General features: G+C 41.6%; 1 protein-coding gene across 2 annotated transcripts in view; it reads right to left on the bottom strand.

Annotated features, from left to right (window-relative positions):
- The window catches only part of ZNF277 (zinc finger protein 277), a 60,718-nt gene that overhangs the window by 23,267 nt on the left and 15,685 nt on the right, over nt 1–21,766 (bottom strand). For both annotated transcript variants that reach the window (XM_072861839.1, XM_072861849.1), the window contains 3 exons: nt 14,661–14,859; nt 8,070–8,158; nt 6,105–6,187 (listed from right to left, as the gene is read on the bottom strand). In XM_072861839.1, the coding sequence (XP_072717940.1) occupies nt 6,105–6,187; nt 8,070–8,158; nt 14,661–14,859 (371 nt within the window). The remainder of the gene's footprint in view (nt 1–6,104; nt 6,188–8,069; nt 8,159–14,660; nt 14,860–21,766) is intronic.

Genomic DNA, 21,766 nt, shown 5'->3' on the forward strand with positions numbered 1-21,766 from the left:
TCATCCAGTGAATGTGAAAATTCATACATAGTTCAGGAATGTCACAAACAGAGCCCCACTGGCTAGACAAAGCCCCACTGGCTAGACAGACTGGCATGTCAAAGACTAGTCACTACGGAATGAAAGATTATGGCATTAGAGACCCACTTTTGGGACAGAGAAGAGAGGAAAGCACTGGGGCAGTGACCTACTATCTTCCAAGAGATGCTGTCTATCTGGAGATGAAACTGAGAGTACTGCACTTCACCTGGTACAGGCTGATCACCCAAGTGGGCATTCCTGACTTTTTACTAGATGCTCAGATAAGACGTTACCACAAAACGCTGTGAACAAGAATGAAGTAGGAAAAGGAACGGGTAGCGTTTTCCTGAATCTTGAGTTCAAGACACCGGCATAGGTCAACATCTTCTGGAGAAGAATATATAGCTATGGAAACAGTGACAAAATAGGGAGCATTTAAGAATATCGTTATATGCCTGGGAAAACAAAGGCTCATACCAATGAGCCCCCTGACAAAGAAGAGAAAGAGCATCTTAGGACATCAGCTTGTCAGCTAAGTGGGGAGACTTTAAACTAGGTTTGAAAGGACAGCAACAAAAAACCCAGAGAGAAGTAAGAGTTGTGACCGACTGGAAAAACAGGAAGTTGGGAAGAAAATGGTGGTGGTGAGGGGGAAAGGATGTAAGAAGGAGAACAAGCTGGACGATCTGCTGAACCACAGATCCTAGGCAGACTGAATGAGTACAAAGACCAAACTATAACTTAACTGGCATTATAATGAATTGGCAAATGTCTCAGGATTATAACATGAGTGTTATAAATTTATTGTGAAACCTCTGAGGTGCATTCTCCTGATTCTTATTTTGTATGGCAAGTTGCCTCATAGGAATAGGGAAAATGTTTTTTTCTGTACTTTATCCTTGATTCCAGCCTAGTCTGCAGAGCTCGAGTTCAAAGTGAACAGTGGGAATGACTAACTGGGATGGCTAAAAGGGATTGTGCCCCTAGCTGTCTGTCTCACTTGCTCTTAGGTTCTTTGTCTCTTCCCCATCGCTCCTCTTCTTGAGTTGACTCAGCTACTGAAGCGATACAGGCTAGAACCTAGACTTGAAGAGGCTGTAATCAATGACAGGTCAGAGACAGAGGCTTTGAAAGGTACTGTGACACTGATGTAGAGGACATTCTTACAGCTTGTTCAGGAAGCTGAGTCAACTAAAAAAGGGAGGAAGAGGTTCATGATATGATGAAAACTACGTAACTGTGCAAAGATGTATGAAAAGAAAGAGAGGGTTGAAATTACAGCAGACATGTACCACAGGCTGCCAAGCTGAAACAGGAGAAAGGTGAAGTTTGTCTGAACTAAGACAACCAAAAGAAGATGGAGACAGGCTAACACAGTAAAACAGAATAGCAAAAAACAACCTCCCCCTGCCTCCAAATATATTAGAAATAAACGTCAAAAAAAGCAGAGATCCATTACTTAATGTAGGAAGAGACCAAACACAGACAAAAGAGGAATGCTTGCAATATTCAGGGCTTCAGTCTTTGCAGGAAAGGTTAATTATGTCACAACTGTTAATGAAATGCATTTAAAACAAAAGAAACAAATAACCGAGACCAGAAATGGGTAAGAAAGGGTTAAAAGTTGGATGTTACACATATTCAAATCTGACAGAATTTACCCAAGAGTCATTATGGAGTTAGATAAAACGATTTCTGACTGTTAGTGTGACAAGTCTTCAAAAACCCATGGAGGATGGGCAAGGTTCCAGAGTGCTTGAGAACAGCAATTAAATACCAAACATCGGCAAAGAAGGATCTATAGAATTTCAGATGTAGGTATTAACACGCTGACATTAATAGCTACTCTGTAAGCACTTCTGATGTTGCATTACACTAAATCAGGCTAGCACCTCGATCCCTTCCAGTGCATAGCTTCAACTTCTTGAACCTTGTCTCAGCTTAAGCTTGTGACAAACTGGGGATCATACAAACAGCTCATCCTGGGAAGCCAGTATAGCTGAGTCCCTTTTCCAGTTTTGGTGAAGACTCCTCTTCAGAGTCTATTTACTGGGAGGAAGAGTAGCCTCTTCACCTCAAACTACCGGTCACGTGACAGGAGAATAGCTGTAAACATGACAGCAAGACAAGGTCAATGCTGTGGTAGGAAGTGTATATTTTCAAAAAACAGGTTTGGTGTTTTTACCTTTTTTAGAAAAATCTTAAAAATAAGCCCAAGTGGCTTACACTGACACTGCCCTTCCTATTATCTTGAGTTTTGCCACCAGGACTTCCTTGCCTGGTACTGCTTCACAACTACAAACTCTTTGTCAACACTGTGTTTTTCTAAAAGACCGTATCTGTTTTGTATTACATAGCCTTGTCAGCTATTTCAGCAAGCTGTGCTCTCTAACCTAGTTCAGGCTCATTCCCTGGCCTCTCTCAATAGATCACAGTCACCTAATGTCTCTACACGACATCCACCTTGGCTAGCTCCCCTGCTGCAATACAGCCTGAAATATTCCTAAACTGGAGCTTCAAAACTGCAAAACGAAATGCTTCAGCTAGCACATTTTAAAGACAACATTTGTCCTTGTTTGGGCTTGCTGTTGGAGACAGGAGTTAGGATTCAAAGGCTGCAGAAAAATCACCAAAAGTTGTATAGTTCTGGTCTTTATTCTGCACAACTCACATGAGCCCATTTGCCAGCTCCCTCTTAATTGCTGGACTTGTCTGGAGGTAAAAGACTTTGCAAAGAAAAATAACTATTTAACTTGCAAGTCAACACTCAAGATTGCAGCAAAAGGAAACAAAAAAATAAACAACTTTATTGCTGTAACTAAAGTGGTCACTGCATTAGCCCCAACTACAGCTGCAGCTTGATTTCACAACATCCTTCTGTAAAAACTGAAGGTACAATTCTGATATTTAAAACAGTGTTAACAGCAAAAGCTATTTCACACCATAATAAGAATGCATACCTCTCTATTTTCTAACTTAATTACTCTGTAAACAACACTTGCTTTGGACTAAATCCTGCAGTCTTTTCTGAATTTGAGGAAAGGTCTATTTGCAGAGGAGATGAGACGGCTAACCTGTCAACAGACTCTGCACTTCCTTGACACTGGCAGCAGAGAGAAGGCCTAGTTGGAATAGGGCTGCATAGCATGAAACACCACAAAACCAGAAACAAATGCCTTTTAAAAAAATAAAAAGTACAGTCCAATGTGTAGCAGCCAGGAGTTACTATTACAATAGACAGTTCTATGAAAACATTAGCTGCATGCTAAATCATGACCCTCTTTCCTTCCTCAAAGCCACAAACAACATCATATATGCTTGGGAAACGAACATCATTATGACACTGCATGCCCACATGCAATATTCAACGTCTTTCATAACCTCAGAGGGATTATAGGAAACTGGAAAAGGTACAGAGAAGTGCAACAATGATGCACAGTAAAGAACCACCAAACAGACAGCATCCTCAACCTCAAATCACTGAATCGTTGAGGTTGCGAAGGACCTCTCGAAAGCAACTAGTCCAACCCCCGTGCCCAAGCAGGGTCACCTAAAGCCGGTTACCCAGGACTGTGCCTAGTTGTGTTTTGAATATCTCCACAGACAAAGACCCTACAACCTCTCTGGACAACTTGTTCTAGTGTTTGACCAGCCTCACACTAAAAAAGTATTTTCTTGTTTTCAGAGGGAATTTCCTGATTTTTAATTCATGCCCATTGCCTCTTGTCCTGTTGGTGGGCACTACTGAGAAGAATTTGACTCCCTCTTCTTCATTCCCATCAAGTATTTATACACATTGGTAAGATCCCCCCTGAGCCTTGTCTTCCAGGCTTAACAGTCCAAGCTCTCTCAGCCTCTCCTTGTATGAAGGATGTTGCAGTCCCTTAATCATCTTTGTGACCCTGCACTGGACTTGCTCAAATAAGTTTGTATCTTTCTTGTACTGGGGAGCCCAGCACTGGACCCAGCACTCCAGATGTGGTCTCACTAGTGCCGAGTAGAGGGGAAGGATCACCTCCCGTGATCTGCTGGCAACGCTCTTCTTAATACAGCCCAGGATGCTGTTGGCCTTCTTTGCCATAAGGGTACACTTCAGCACATGACTAATGAAAGACATAATGTAAGGTAGATAAATCAGGAGACAAATAATGAATGGTTTGGATAAGATTAAGGACGAATTGTTCACTACCTCTTCTAATACAAAACCAGCCAGGTCTGAGGTGACAGGTTCAAAAGGACCAAATAGATGGTTCTCTGCCAGTGTGTAGTTAAGCTGTGCAACTCACTGGAAGGATACTGGATAGTTCCAACTCACTGTGGATACTGGAAGTTTGTGTGGGTTCAGAGTTGGAGGCTCATGAAAGAAAAATCTATTTGTGTTAATAAACACAGATACAATGTTGCTGAATTAGGAAACCCTTGAGCTGCGAATTGCTGGAGACTAGGAGAATATTTTGAGATGGAATCACCACCGGATCAGAAGAGAAATTCCATAGACTCTTTGCTGCTGTCAAGGATAAGATACTGATCTAGACAAACCTTTTTTACTGATCTAGGATGGCTTCTCTTATGATTGGAAAGAGACGCAAACAAACAAAAGAAACCAACAAAATTGGAAGAGAAGCATGCTAGGCATGAGTACATCAGCTGCTTTTTTCTGAGTCCATGCCAATCCAATGGACCTACACAGGAATGAAGATTTCAGCTGAGGCATCTCCAACTCCATGGGAAATTGTGGCAGAACTATCACAATTCTCCTTTGCAGGAGCTGGGATCCTATGGAGAGCTGTGTAAGACTTGTACGTACTCCACAGGTTCTGGGGATTCGCTAGTCATGTGCTGCGAGCTGCAGAAGATTACTTTAGCCAGCAAACTGAAACAGCATTCACAGGGTAGTTGAGCCAAGTGGATTTTGCCTATAAATCCCAGTTTTCCTGGGGACTCAAATTTGGTTTTTGTAAGCATCTCCTTCATTCTGGATGCTTATGATTTAAGGTGTCTTTATTTGCATGCTGTATATGTACAGACTTGTAATAGAAACATACCAGAAGAAACAGCATAACAAGGGGTTAAAAGGCCTGTGTTAACAATTCCCAGGACGTAGCTGCCAGCAGTAAACTGAGGAACATATTTATGTAAAGACCATAAGGCCTGCACTCTAACACCTCACAGTGCAGATGACTTGCCAGCAGAAGACCCTGCGTCCTAACATGAGGAGACTGGTAACAAGGCTGCTATGTATCACATAACATTCATTTTTAAATTAGCCCAACAGCAAAACCAGACTACAGATGTGTATTTCAAACAAGAAAACAACAAAAAAACCCCATTGGTGAGCAATCTGGACTAAGGCTCATGGAAGCTGAAGTCAGGAAGAGGTTAACTTGAAGGACCACCCATTCAGAACTGACAACTCCTAAAAGATATGAAAGGTCTGTCCAAAGTATTAGGTTGCCATCACCAAGCAAGAAGAACCAGAGCAGTTCATGAGGACTCAATAGCTGGCATTTCTTGTCCTTTGCATCTCACAGAAACAATACTGGTCAGACTTCCTCCACTTCTTCCACCACTTCTCCACTTCTTCCACCGTGGTGCTTGTGAGTATGCAAGTGTGAATTAATGAAATCTGGGTAAGAGAGCGTGAATGCACAAAAACAACTTGCTTTAAGATTTTGTAAATAAGTATCATCTTCCCTTTTCACAGTATCACACACTGAGTTTCATTTTGCTAATTTCCCTACGTGTATATTATTACACAAAAGATACTGTGTCAATGCATTGCAGATTGTTGCAAGAGAAAAATGTTCAGCACACACAGCCTTTTTCAGAGCTCTGGGTGTATTTTCCACTTGTGTGGAACATTGACATACAACCTGTAAATTTATTCCAAGTAAAAATCTATAAACAAGGAGTTTGTGTATGTTTGTGCAGCAGCTAGGGAAATTAACTTAAAAAAAAATATAAAAAATCAGAATTTTGCAATCTAGCAAAAAATGCTTTCACTTTAAAATGACCACTAAGTTACCATATGCTGCACTACAAAACTGTTTACCTCAAAAAATTAAACAACAGTAATTTCTTACCAGTCTCTTTTGCTGAAGCTGTTCTCTAAGTAATCTGTCTTCTGGTAAAACATCACATAGAAGAAAATAATTGTCCTGTTCTTCTGTTAAGAGATTAGGAAGTGTGGGTAAGGGATAAGAAGTTGCAGCTGCTTTGAATATTTCTGGCACATAATTTGCTAAACCTTTGGAATGTGTTAAGAATGTGAGAATATGTTTTTTAATCTATAAATTCAGTTATTTTAATTTCACAATCTAATGAAACATGCTTCAGTATTTGTATATACATTTATAAGACCTTTATGTCATTTATATTGCAGTACAAAGACAAAAGTCTTGCATAGGTTTTCCCCACTACTAGCTTTATTCATTTTTATGATGGTTCTTCTGGAGACATAAAGCAATTTTAATCATGTATATTGGTTACAGTATAAAGTCAGCATGAAAGAAACATGAAATCACCTTTAACTTTATCTTGCATGTGGGATTTTTAGTTATTTCCCTAAGTAATTGTCCATTTTCCATAGTTATCATAATTTGGTATACCCTCCCCTTACCCCAACCGATCACATTACCTTCTACCATCAGATCTCGTTCCATCTGCAGATATGCACCACAACTGTTTGGTAACACGCATTGAGACTTGCCTAATTTATATTTCTACTTATATGTTTTACCTACATTTTATGTTTACTAACCTTTTTATTATTTATGTTCATATCAAAGTTAATAATAAAACAAAGTTTATCATTATTTATTATTAAGTTTTTCACAATTTTAAACTTGCTAGATTTCAGCCTTTCCCATCTTTTAATATACAAGCCTGTGTGAAGAAGAGAAACCCCCTGATATCCGAGCTATCAAATTTGAAGGAGGTAGCCATTAAAATTAACAAATTTGGTAACAAACAAACAACGAAATATTCTCATTGTCCTCTGGAAGGGCTATTAATTATTTGTAATTCTGGTAAGCTCTGGCATTCAGGCGCTTCATTTGCAATTTTCAAACTGAGTGGTAAGTATTAAAATTTCAGAAGCAAAAACATACATATGTAAGAGAAATGCAATTATGGTCTTTGGAGTAATTTTCATGTTTTCTAGGACTATTTTTCTAGGACTATTTTTCTAGGACTAATTTGAATAATTAAAACAATTAATTTTCATCCATTTTGTACTCATTTTTCACCTTCCACACATCTCTGACACTGGCAGCATGCATTTCTTCCTCTCTTTTAAGCTCTCCACGGAGAATTAAAGATGCAGGAAAGACCTAACGTTCTCTTATCTGCTTTTAGGTAAACTATATTTTTCTGTTAGAAAAGGGGAAGCTGAAGAAATACATCAGCTACGTCTGAGAAAAACACTTCCTTCACACAGTCATCACTGTCCTTATGATGGAATGTCCCACTGTGCCAACACAGCAGAACTGTGAAGTATGGTCTTTGGTCTTGTGTTGGAGCCCAGAAAATGGCAGTCTTTGTACCCCTACTGTGAAGATATTGCCTCCTAATACTCTTGAGGCAGTAAGCACTGTGGCAGGGGAAAAGAAGGGTGATTGTGGCCCTGATGTCCAGGAAGAGCTAGTGGCATCAGTGGGGGTGGTGGACAGGGTGAAGTCAGAAAAGATAGCTTACTGTTTCTCCAATATTTCTGGAAGGACTGTAACCAATTATTTATGCAGTGGGTAGCAAAGCTTCCACAGCCACGATGTAAGCAGCACTGCTTCTAGGCCTTGATTTGCAACTGGCCCTAACTCGGCAGCGCATTTAAGCATATTGAGCTCATCCTCACTCAGCACAGTGCTGAAGCACGTGTGGCAATCCTTGGAAAATGTAAGTTTAAATATGTGGTTAAGAGTTAAACATTACTTCTGTGGTTTTCTGACCTAGTGTCAGATTACTTCATCCTTGGCTGATCAAAGCAGCAATATATGCCAGAAATGATCACCTGACCTGGCCAACAGAGAGTAAGCAAGCAGCATACATACCTAATGGAGCTTCCGAATTTGTTCGTATCACACTACAAAAATCTGTGATGGGCTGTTCTGTAAACCTCTTCTTCCAGTACAAGATGTATCTTTAAAAATAAGGGGGAGATGATTAGTGAAAAAGGAAACATCAAAAAAAGTTTAATAAACAGTTGATTGGGTCTCGCTTTTTCCATCCTCTAAATTCTTAAGTGTTCTGTGTCTTTTTTTTTAATTCCTGTCTCTGTCTTTTCTTCCTTTAATCTAGTTTTCCAATTCATTAAATTTGTTCAGCTTCATTAAAACTGGGTTTAACCATCCTGTCAAAGTAAAGAACTCAATAAGACAGATTTGCATTAAGCTTTACATAAACACAGTGACCTATTCACATCTTCAGACAGAAGTGCCACTCAGATGCATCTTTACTGAAAAGATATACTACAGAGTACTCTCAAATTCCCAAAACATTATGGTCTGTGTTCTGCAAGATGCAGGCAGGAATCTGAAACTCGGTAAAAACACCAACTTGTCAAAAGTGAGGTTTTGGCAGGTCTCCTGTGGAGTTACAGTGAAAGCTGTAGCTTGGCAGACAACTAGTAAGACAGAAAAATGAAGTCCCTGAACACCTGGGGGTAGGAAAGCAGACAGAATAAGGAAAGCCCTGAACACATCTTGAAGGTTTAACCCATCAACTACAGTTGTTTAGAAACATTCTTGTACTATCATTGTATTACAGCAGCATTAAGAGACCTCAACTGAGATTAGGTTCCCACTGAACTAGAAGCTACTGCCTAACCCAGAAGAAATCATCACCTTCAATTATATGATGAAGGGAACCAAGCAATCCTTGTGCTAATTATTCAGAATCTTACTATAAAAAAAAAATAAAATTGAAAATGTTTATGTGCATGCTTATATTTATACTTATGACTCGTGCATGATATAAATCATGTGAGAGTCGGTAAGGTAAAGGCTAACTATTCAGTGACAGCTTCCTATTGGCATGACATCAAATTAGGAAAAGTATTATAAAAAATCAGCTATCGTTATTATGAGGACATTTCTAAATAGTTGTAGCTTTTAATACTTGTGCAATCTAAAAGTTTACTTGCCACAGCTATCACATCCCATGGTGGTTCATATTACCTCTATTTACCATCTATCTTACTATATGAGGACTTCAACTGCAGCAGCCAAGGAATCAGCACATGTTTGTTTCTGCTAACTTTGACGTGCAGAGGATTAACCTCTGGTACAGCAGACAGCCAAGCACAGCGAAGCCAGCGTGCATGGCTGAAGCTCATTCAGAGGCATCATTAGATGTCAGTAAGTAAGAGGTGAGCATTTTGCTATCCCCCGCCTGCTCTACTGTTTGTAATGCACAATGAAACAGTCTTGCTGCTACATAGAAAAGCAAGTCGTCCAGAATAAGTCATCCTCGAGCTTTTAGGACAGAAATGTGCAAATGAAAGGATTTCAAGATGTCATTTATTCTGTCCCCTGCACTGAAATAAATGAACACCGTTCAGACAAACTCACTTAACCATAACCGTCTGTGCCGTGAAGCTTACTGTTAAGGGATTTCATATCATAAGACTTAACCCAAATAATCAATGATCAAATAAAGCCAATGCCTTGTCATACTTCCAGGGAGAGAGAATGAGTGATCAGTGTCCATGAGTGATCACATCCAGTCATGCACTGGAAGCTTACTTCCCTTATCTCTTCCTCTTGCCCTAACGCCAACTTATCTTTATTCTTCCAAGTTAAAACAACAACAACAACAACAAAAGTTTTCCATTAGCATTGCTCTTCTCTGGATTCTCCACTTCTTTTAGTTCTGTCGAGAAATGTATTCCTCAGACTGATTATAACTCATTGCTAAGTATAAAAAAAAGTAAGTTTTCATAGTTGTTTCCCTGTATTTTGGTATTTTAGTTGTTTCCCTGTATTTCCCTGTATTTTGGGTTTTTTGACAATGGGATGGCCTACATGGCACCAGGCCTGATGGCATCAAATGGGAGCTATCTTTCTCAAAGGGGAAAGAGGGTCTTTTCCTAGGAGCTTGCAGGGCTCATTGACAAGGCTTTAAACTAGATGTGAAGGGGGTGGGGGAACATATCAGGCTTGTCTGCGGCAAGCCACGGGAGGACACCTAATGGTTAGAGGGATGGGGTGCTAGTATGGGCCGTCAACCTGTTGCCCAGGGGTGTGCTGGGGACACTGCACCGCAGTCAAAGTCTTGCGGAGATGAGCTGGCGGCTCCTAAGGTAGTAGGAGCCAACAAGGAAACTTCTGTGGAACACCTTAAGGGAAACAAGAGGTGTTCCACTAGGAAGGTGACATGGCCGACAGCCCAGATGAAGTGTCTCTACATGAATGCACGCAGCATGGGCAACAAACAGGAGGAGTTGGAAGCTACTGTGCTGCTAGAAAGCTATGACCTGGTTGCTATTACTGAAACCTGGTGGGACGAATCCCATGACTGGAGTGTGGCTATCGATGGCTACAGGCTATTCAGAAGGGACAGGCAGGGAAGGAGGGGCGGAGGTGTTGCCCTCTATATCAAGAAATGGATAGAGTGTGAAGAGCTGTCCCTGAAGAATAGCCACAAGCAGGTCAAAAGCTTATGGGTAAGAATTAGAGATCGAGGCAACAAAAGGAACATTGTGGTTGGTGTCTACTACAGGCTGCCTGATCAAGCAGAGCCTACTGATGAAGCCTTCTTCCTCCAGCTACAGAAGGCTTCACGCTCACAAGCTCTTGTCCTACTGGGGGACTTCAACCACCCCGACATATCCTGGAAAAGTAGCACGGCAAGCTGGAGGCAATCCAGGAGACTCCTGGAGTGCATTGAGGATAACTTCTTAACCCAGGTAACAGACATGTCTACCCGAGGGGATGTGATACTGGACGTGATGGTCACCAATGCAAGTGAGCTCATCAGTGATGTCAAGATTGGAGGCAGCCTAGGCTGCAGTGATCACGCATTGGCGGAGTTCGCAGTCTTGAGGGATACGGGACAGGTGAGAAGTATAGTCAGGACCCTAAATTTTAGGAAAGCAAACTTCCAGCTCTTCAAGGAGTTAGTCAGTAGGACCCCCTGGGAAACGGTCCTCAGGGACAGGGGAGCAGAACAGAGCTGGCAGATCTTTAAGGATGCTCTCCATAAAGCACAAGAGCTCTCAGTCCCAGATGCAGGAAATCAGGCAAGGAAGGGAAGAGACCAGCATGGCTGAGTCGAGACATGCTGGTCAAACTAAAGAGCAAGAGGGAACTGCACAGGCAGTGGAAGCAGGGACGGGTAACCTGGGAAGAGTATAGGGACGCTGCCCGGTTGTGTAGGGATGGGGTCAGGAAGGCCAAGGCGCAGCTGGAGCTGAACTTGGCAAGGGATGCAAAGAATAACAAGAAGGGCTTCTACAGGTATATCAACCAGAAAAGGAAAGTTAAAGAAAGAGTACCTCCACTGATGAACAAGAATGGTGACCTAGTATCAACAGACCAGGAGAAGGCTGAGGTACTCAACAACTTTTTTGTTTCAGTCTTCTCTGGCAACTGCTCTCCTCACCCCTCCAAAGTCAATGGACACCATGTTGGGGACCAGGGGGGTAAAGCCCCTCCCACTGTAAGGGAAGATTAGGTTCGTGACCACCTGAGGAACCTGAACATATATAAGTCTATGGGACCTGATGAGATCATCCCAGAGTCCTGAGGGAATTGGCTGATGTAGTTGCCAAGCCACTCTCCATGATATTTGAAAAGTCATGGCAGTCAGGTGAAGGCCCTGGTGACTGCAAAAAGGGAAACATTGTGCCCATCTTTAAAAAGGGTAGAAAGGAGGACCGTGGGAGCTACTGACCTGTCAGCCTCACCTCTGTGCCTGGGAAGATCATGGAACAGATCCTCCTAGAAGCTATGCTAGAGCACATGGAGGACAGGGAGATGATTCGAGACAGCCAACATGGCTTTACCAAGGGCAAGTCCTGCCTGACCAACCTAGTGGCCTTCTGTGATGGAGTTACCACATCAGTGGACAAGGGAAAAGCAATCCATGTCATCTATCTGGACTTCTGTAAAGCCTTTGACACGGTCCCCCACAACATCCTTCTCTCTAAATAGGAGAGATATGGATTTGATGGGTGGACTGTTCAGTGGATAAGGAATTGGTTGGATGGTCGCATCCAGACGGTAGCGGTCAATGGCTCAATGTCCAGACGGAGATCAGTGATGAGTGGTGTCCCTCAGGGGTCCGTACTGGGACCAGTGCTGTTCAATATTTTCATCAATGACATTGACAGTGAGATTGAGTGCACCCTCAGCAAGTTTGCAGATGACACTAAGCTGAGTGGTGCAGTTGACAGGCCAGAAGGACGGGATGTCATCCAGAGGGACCTGGACAAGCTGGAGAAGTGGGCCTGTATGAACCTCATGAGGTTCAACAAGGCCAAGTGCAGGGTCCGACACCTGGGTCAGGACAATCCTCGGTATCAACACAGGCTGGGGGATGATGTGATCGAGAGCAGCCCTGAGGAAAAGGACTTGGGGGTACTGGTGGAAGAAAAGCTGGACATGAGCCAACAATGTCCGCACACAGCCCAGAAGGCCAACCGTATCCTGGGCTGCATCAAAAGAAGCGTGGCCAGCAGGTCAAGGGAGGTGATTCTGCCCCTCTGCTCTGGTGAGACCCCACCTGGAGTACTGCATCGAGCTCTGGAGCCCTCAGCACAGGAAGGACATGGACTTGTTGGAGCGGGTCCAGAGGAGGGCCATGAAAATGCTCAGAGGGCTGGAGCACCTCTCCTACGAGGACAGGCTGAGAGAGTTGGGGTTGTTCAGCCTGGAGAAGAGAAGGCTGTGGGGAGACCTTATAGCAGCCTTTCAGTACTTAAAGGGGGCCTATAGGAAAGATGGGGACAGACTTTTTAGCAAGGCCTGTTGTGACAGGACAAGGAGCAATGGTTTTAAACTAAGGGAGGGCAGATTTAGACTGGATTTAAGAAAGAAATTTTTTACAATGAGGGTGGTGAGGCACTGGAGCAGGTTGCCCAGAGAGGTAGTGGAGGCCCCATCCCTGGAAACATTCAAGGTCAGGTTGGACGGGGCTCTGAGCAACCTGGTCAGATGTCCCTGCTCTTGCAGGGGGGTTGGACTAGATGACCTGTAAAGGTCCCTTCCAACCCAAAGCATTCTATGATTAATTCTATGATTCTATGATTTTCCACATTTCAGTTTAACACCTCAGATTATACTTCCTTTCTTTGTGCATAGTGTTACAGTATTTTACTGATATTCAGTACAGCAAATAAGAGAAGGCACACTTCAGAGTAACAATTCCATCATTTTACATCCTGGGGCCACTTTCTATAAGATTTGGCTACCTTCCAATTGCATTAGCAGCAAAAGGAATCTAAATGGACACTTTCTTGAAAAGGTGATTTTAAAATACATTTCTATTAACGCAGAATAATCCCCCAAGCACACTTAAACTGGCGGTCCGTGACTGAGCAGCTCTGATCCCTTTATTTATCTGAGGAAACTAGCATTATCTCCAAAGAACATTACATTCTTGTTCTGCCTGCTTTCAGCATAAAAACAAACAAAAACAAGTACCAGTTTTCAATTTTAAGCAATGTTAAGCTCATACATCTGAATAAGGATTTATATGGCTTACATTTCCTAAATTTCATCTTAATATTTCATTCTTTTGCATCTTGATAGACACAAGTTATTGGCTTTGGCTGAGTAACTAATCACAGAAGACCTACCAGAAAACTCGCTTTAGTTGAGAAATTATCCAGCCAACATTTAAACACTGCAACAGAACTAACTACAAACTGGCAGGTACTGCCTAGCCTACCGCCTGGCCCATACATTGCTGTGTGTGAAAGCAAAATGCCAAGCAAGCGCCTAGTCTCTGAAGTTACAAGCCAGCTGGGGCCATGCCAGCTACTGGAGGAAGTTAAGAGAGAGAAAGCCAAATGTGACCCTGCTGAGATGATCAATGACACAGCTGTAGAAGGAGTCACAGTTGTATGTAGATCACAGTACTGTAAAGTATAGTTAAGGATTAAATGTGATTTCTGTGGGGAAATACTGGCATCCTTAAAATAGGGCAAATGAATTTCATCCCAGAATGTGAGAGATCCTGTACTGAGCAGCTTCTGTGTACAATACACAGCTTTAGGACATTGTACAGTGGTAGAAATAGTCTTGCCCTATACGAATAAAACCCCAAATTAGGACAGTTGATTCTCTAGAATGTGCTTTATGAAATAAACAGCTTTCTAGCTTGTATGCAACTTGTTGATTAGTAGACAGGACATGAGAAATCCCTAGGATATGTCAAAGAATGTCTAACACAGGAATTGCCCTGTATTCTAATGCTGAGTCCCCTGGTTCCAGCAACATCTAGGGGCTGGGGAGTGCAAGGGGATCAGGAAAACAACCTTCCAATCCAGCAACAAAAAGCTCATCAAAAAAGTAATAAAAATCCTCCCACAACACCCCCACTGCTTTTTAAAGTATTTTAAAAAGATGATCTCTAGTTTTCTGAAGCTTTATATAATATCTGCACACATACACACTCATTTTAAACAATATAACTCTTACCTTCTAAAATCTGCAACCAGTTTCACATCTGCTATGACGAGCTTGTGTTCAATAATCATGTGTTTCAGGAGCTGGTTTTGTTCTGCTAAGAGATAGCATTCTTTGCAGAAAATACAAGGCACATAGGGAGAACTTTCTACAGCAGCACCACCACCTGGACTTTCTGGCAGAGACAGAGGCTCCAAAATACACTCTGTATCTAAAATAAATAAAAAGAATAATTGATTTTGACTAAGTGATTAAATATACATCACTTGGAGTACTTTTAGGGAATACATGTAAAACCCATTTTGTTGGGTCCCAGTTTTGTTGCATGGATCACTCCAGCGACAAGGTGCTTGGAAGTGAGTTGACTGCATTATTTCCAAGGACGGTGGGAGGTTAGCACAGGACAGTTCTCAAGTATCTGCTCCAACTGAAACTCCCAGCTGACACCAAGTCAAACAGACACAAGTGCTCTGCTTATTACTAAAGGAAGTTTTATGATGAGAAACCTACTTTTCTTCCTCTCACTACCTAGTCTACCTGTTGACATGAATGAAGTTACTCTCTTTGCCACATTCCTCATACTGTCAGGAAGGCTTTAGACTGTATAGCACAAACTGGTTTGTATGTCAATTTCTCCTAATTATATTTTTATTTATTGCACGATACTTCTTTCATTTTCTGATTGACTCTTGAAGGTCTGTATGCATTTGTCTTGCCTTTTTTCCCATTAGCATCTCACTTACCGTTCTGTGACAAAGGAGACAACTATTCTTGATAAAGATTACTGCCACATGGAAGCTTATGTCCACTGAAACATTTCCTAACTGTACAGATGCTGAGGAGGGGCCAGCCATGCCCCATGTGGAAAGGTCAATGGTCCGTGTTTGTACTATGCTGCACCAGTCAGACACAGGTTGCTCAAATGACAGCACACAGAGGTGAGTCACCGGCTGATGGTCTCCAGGTTCGCTGCTGTTTGTAGTTCAACAAGTCGGTGGATTGCAGAGTACTGCAGTAGTATTGCAAACAAGCAGACTGGCTCAGGGTATATCTGTCGTCCGTGTCATGTCCCCCCCCGCCTCCCGCCCCCCCCCCCCAATTTAAATAATAGCAGTGTAAATTCATAAGCCCTTCCACTGGTACAAATTAGTGTAATTCATTAAGAAACACTGTGTGACCAACAGATTTCAACAGCTGGCCCCATTAGCCTAACCAAATTCCAGTTGTCCAGAAATAAACCATGGTGTTCATTTTCCAAACAAATCATATTTCAGTCTTTGGTAAGGGTTTATCTTGGAACTAAATGCCAATTTCAGTATGTATCTTCGATTTTAGATACATCAATTTTGGATAGCAAAAGGAGAGTAAAAGCAAACAGAAAAAGCTCCCCAATAGTTCCTGCACTCTGAGGACGAAAACTGAAAAGAAAACATCATAGGTCTCCTTGATTCTTGTGACATGAAGTTAACTTGTGCAGCAGGAGAATAAACTCCATGCCTCCGGATTCCTGCAGTGACATGAACACCTCTGTAAAGAAATGGAATTTCACAGAATCACAGAATGGCTGAGGTTGGAAGGGACCTCTGGAGCTCATCTGGTCCCATCCCCCTGCTCAAGCAGGGCCACCTAGAGCCAGCGGCCCAGGACCATGTCTAGACAGCTTTTGAGTATCTCCAAGGATGGAGACTCCACAGGCTCCTTGGGCAACCTGTGCCAGTGCTTGGTCACCCTCACAGTGAAAAAGTGTTTCCTGATGTTCAGACAGAACCTCCTGGGTTTTGGTTTCTGAAGATATCTAAAGAATTAAGAAAAAGGCATTCTCCCAAACCTATTATTTTGTCACACAGGAATTTTAAAATGTGTAAGGTTAAAGGAAGTTTATTTAACAATATTTATCAGACAGAAGAATCAATGTATGACAATTTTTACCCTACAAAATTCACGTGTATGTATTATATATTGGCAAGCACACCAAATCTGATAATTTGATAACTTGTCCACATGGAAAATTTGAAAAACAATTTTAAAAATCATAACCATTTAGCTTTTTTTCCTACGAAAATAAGCTAATGGAGCAGTGTCCCTCCCCATCCTCTGACAAGACTTTGAAATAACCAAAGAAGGGCTGCAGTTTCAGAAATGGACCTGGGAAATTCCTGAAAGTTCTGTGATAAATTTCAGGTAAAGGAAGAGCCACGGAGAGGGGAATAGGACTCTGCCATCCATTGCACATGCTGTTCAGCAGTGGCTGGCCAGCCAGCGTGGACATGTAGTGCTCCAGAGCAGGCACAGCGTGTGCTGATGGCTGCCCGATGAGCATGCTGCAGGGGACAGAGGGTAAGCTGGAGCTACTGGGAAGCACAGGTGGGAAAGGGTACAAAACCATAGGAAATATAGCTTCATCAGTTCCATGCTGCTCCTGGAACAACATATCTGCCCTGCACAACTGTTGAGGCTTCTACTTATGACATTTGAAAAATAAAACTTCCTGGAAAGGCAGTGACTTGGCTGAAGACTGATGGTCAGGTTACACTGAATTCAGTTTATCCCATAAAACTAAGCAGTGCGGAGAGCTGGCAGCACACAGAGCATGGCATTACCTGGAGCAATACAACTGCTGTTGACAATCTAACATTTTTCATCTCATAACTTTACCTGTACTTCAGCCCTTTCCCTTCCCCCAGACTTTTCTTTATTAAACTGCCATTGTATAAATTGTTCCGTTTTTTCCTACTTCAAGAACAGCAGCTGCTACACTAAGTGCTAGAGCAATTCTCATGAAAGGGTCAGCTCTCCCAAGCAAAACTGATGTTACCTGCAAGACCCTAGGTTTGTGCATTCTTACAGTCAGTATTAGTTTGTAGCCTGAAGAATCATTAAAACATGTTTACTGAGAAAAGTAGAACAACTTAATTTCCTCTGCAATTGCTGACTCTCACTGATGCCAAGAGAACTAAGAAGATACTCTGTCAGCCAGTTCAGCTGTGCCCAGTAAGCAGCTACACTGCTTTTTGTTGATTTTTGGTTTAGGTCTCTTGCAATGACCTATTTAAACTTTTAGAAGTCCAAATAAACAAGTGCCTATCTGCTTCAACAAACCAACTTTCATAAGATAGGTGTGTGTGGCAGGAATGGCTACTCAACATAGACAAGGAGCTGATACAGTTATTTAGCATGAGTACTTGGGAATAGCAACTGTTTGGGTTGGAAGAATAGAGCTGTTAATCTTTAATTGTAGTGGCGAGTTGCAGAAAGGAACAAACTGTGTTGAAGATTTTTTTGCTGTCCAAAGAGAGTAGCTAATACTAAAAGAGAACAACTTAAATATAGACTATTGGACCAGTGTGGCAATTGCAGAAGCTTATGCAATTTATTTCAAAGGCACTTAAAGGAGGAGGTGAGGGAAAAAAGAATCCATGAAAATATTTTTGTACTCATCTGCTGCAAAAAACACTGAACAAGAGAATAAATGCACAGAGCTGAACAAAGATGCACAGCCTTTAGCGTAGCACTTAATGGACTAACACATAACACAAACATCAAAACCGTACAAATAAAGCTAAGCATATTATTGAAATCTCTGCAAAAGCAGCTAATTTTGATGCTATATTTGGAGCAGAGTGGCCACAGGTACTGAAGAAAAGCTGTTAACTAAAGCACAGCTAAGGGCTAACAGGGAAATAAAAACACTCAGATCGAGTTCTCAGACTCCACCAGGACTCCCCCATGCAGAGACACTTGAAAATGAGGGAAAAGCAGCAAGCTTTTCTACTGCCACAAGAATGACTTCACAGGGTCAGATTAAACATCTGTCTAGTGCAAGTGCCTTGGCTGACAGTGGCAAGAAGCAATTACCTAGGGAAGTGTATAAAAATCGGGTAAACAAACAGTAATCATGCAAATAGCATAATCTTCCAGAAATCTGAGGGTGGAGAGTGTTGTCACATGTACCTCAGTTTAACAGCATTTCATAGCTTTTTTTTTTTCCCACTGATTTGTTTCAGCACTGTTTGAAATTGTCAGTCTTTAACACCTACAAAAACCTGCAGCAACATTTCCTGTTCTCCTAATGGTCCTTCATTCCTTCCTTGTTGCCCTTGTTCAGCTCTTGGCTAGGTCTACTCTACCATTCTTCACGTGCTGAGGTAGGGGGTGGTTTCAAAACGCCCCAAGTGTGGAAGAAAATTGATTTCTAAATCAGCACAGTTTTTCCTCAATCTCTTCTCTATTTCTTTTTTATCCCTAGCATCTTGCTTGCTTTTAGGATCATTGAATTAACCACTGAATTATCTTCAGTGATTTCAAAGTCTCAGAGAAGTTGTGAATCAGGTGTTAACGTACAAGACAGCGGACATACTCTTTGTGTTCACTCCCATGCGTGCTACTCTGCATTTGTTAACACTGAATAGCGCTTTTTTTGTTCAGTTCACTCAAATACCATGGGATTATTCTGCAATGCTTCAGTTGGCTCTCCTGCTTACCACTTGGGAAAAAAAATGTGTGTTAACAGCAAAATTTATCACCTAGCCCCCTTCCTGTTTGTGTCTGTGGTGAACAGCACAGGACCTAGCTCCCTATGAGAACAGAGCCCTATAAAATCCATCCATTAAGTTTCTGCCAAATCATCCTGTCACCACTGAGTTTTCCTCCTCTGCCTAATGGAAAAACTGCATGACTGTTATGCAAAGAGATATTCCAAAGGCTTCACAGAAAGCCCACTGAACTCAGGAACTAAGAAAATCCCTCTCTCATTCACAGAGAATTGACAGCTGACACCATGTTGTTCAACCTTTAACAGGACAGATAAAATTGCGGCCTTTTACAGCCAATTCAGAGCTAAAAAATGTAGATTAGTAGAAAGGAGAGACTAAAGGAATATATTCTTTGAAAACAAAGACTAAGAAGTACACCCAGTTCTTCAGGGGAAAAGAAAATGAATACTTTGAAGACTTTTGACAATGAGATGGTATAGTAAATGATCTGGATTACACAAATTAGTTTCAAAACCAGAATAAGCACTATTTTTTGTTATAAGCACCCATAGGATACCTAGTGCAATGGACTCCTGATCCCTGCACCAGAACTCTACACACCATTACAACAGTGACAAAAAAAAAAAGAAAAAAAGGCTGCCTGTTATAGAAGTTATATGGCTTTATTTTATTTTAAGTGTTGTTATAATATAGACTAGTTAATCTTCACAGCTAATGAAGCAACAGGCTCAAAATGGATTCATTTTCCTTACTGGAACATTTTTAGTTTCAAATACAATTGTTCTCAACTCAAAACTAATGTTAGTTTGCACATTAAGTAAACGTTACACCCACAGAGTTATAATACAGACTATAGCAGTGCAGGCAATGTACTCTACCTGCACAATCACACGTGCAATTATCACAAAGCAATATGCTGTGCAATTTTACAGCCAATACAATAGATGTGAGTATCAGAAAGAAAAGGAAGGAAAGATTCAGCATTTGAAGATGAGTTTGAAAGGCAAAGTTCTCAGAGATGGTTTAGCCAGTGTAACAGCTTGCTGCCACTAAGAAGTGAAAGGATGCCTTGCTATCCTGTCTTTCTCCACCTTATCCTACCACTCCTAACCACCTACTATTGCCCTTCTGCTTGTGCTGTCTCCTATGCTTGCCAAATCCTTTGATGAGTGGATTCAGCTCTTTGACCAGACAGAACTACTCACTTCTTTCTTTTTGCTCAATAATGTTGAAAATGCTCACAGAAGAGTCCACAAAGTGCAAGAGCAAACTAAGGAGTGCACGGTGAGAAGCAGCAAGATGAAACAGGACCCTCCTCTTCTCATCTCAGCTTCCTCTTCTCTTCTCAGCTTAACAGCCTCAGCCGTTTCATGTAATTTTACCATAAACACGCCTTATAAAGTGTGCAAGGTTCCTTCAAAAGCATTACACACAAAGGAAAAAGAGAACACTAAGATTTTATCAATGTGCTTCCTAACAAGGACATCCAGCACTGGCTTCAGTTTGCAAAACCAACTGTCGTCAGTGTAGGCGTATGTAATGCGCTAAACGCAGCAAGAGCTGTTGTGCTCAGTTCTTCTTGGTTGCACATCTGAACTATGTGCTCTGACTAGATCTGGGGACAAGTTGAACACTGCTGCATAAATTAAATTTTCTAACTGGAAAGTGGAGGTACTGGGGTTCAGATCAACAAAATAACTTCACTGTTACAACTCCTAACTCACATGGCTTGGCGCTGGGGTGCAACCTGCAGCTGTGACTCGAACGCCAGAGCTCAGGCAGAGGCAGATCCCTCCAGCAGGCAACCAGCAAGCTGAGCGAGGAGCTCCCTAAGTCAGTCTGCAGGGAATGCTGAGGAGAGGGGCACTTGTACCCTTCTTTTTGAAGCTTTGCCACATAAAAAGGAATGAGAGGCACGAGACCAGAAGGAAAGGAGATAATATAAGTCCAAAGACAACGGTTTTTAACTAGGGAAGAAGAAATCTAACAATTTTTAAAAAGATTAAGCATTTTATGATCAGATGAAAAATACTCTGAAAATTCAAGACTGCACGTAGTCTGCGAAATGAAATTATGAAAGAGGAATTAATACAAAGTGGCTTGAGACACATATTTACAGGTTTCATGTCATTTTTTGCAGTTTATGGCACAACAACAAGGATTTAGGTTGAAAAGTGTATTATGTAAATATAGACATGCAGAGTATATATTTATAAGCCCACTGTTGGTAACACAAGGATAATGAAACAAAATAAGAACATCTGCTGGAATGTTAAGTGTCTTTCTAATTAAATCCAGTAGTTGAATGAATCAATTCATTACCAACAAGTCTGGTTTATTATCTCATTAATACAGCTGGTTAATATTATGAAGAGATTAGCACAAGAACTTGAAATGATCCTAAACCAAAAATGAACACAACAAAGATATACAGGCAAATAAAGGAGTCTAAACAATGAGTAAAAGACTGAGGTTTTTTTAGACACGTAGAGAACAAAGGGGAGAAAGAACGACAGGAAAACAAAAGACACCTAGCAAACCTGGCACTCCACACTAACAGCATAACAGATGCCGACTGGAAAACTGAAAGGCCGAGCACCCTCCCCCAAGCTCACGCTGATTACA

This window comes from Ciconia boyciana, chromosome 1 (assembly GCF_034638445.1).
Source record: "Ciconia boyciana chromosome 1, ASM3463844v1, whole genome shotgun sequence".
Lineage (NCBI taxonomy): Eukaryota > Metazoa > Chordata > Aves > Ciconiiformes > Ciconiidae > Ciconia > Ciconia boyciana.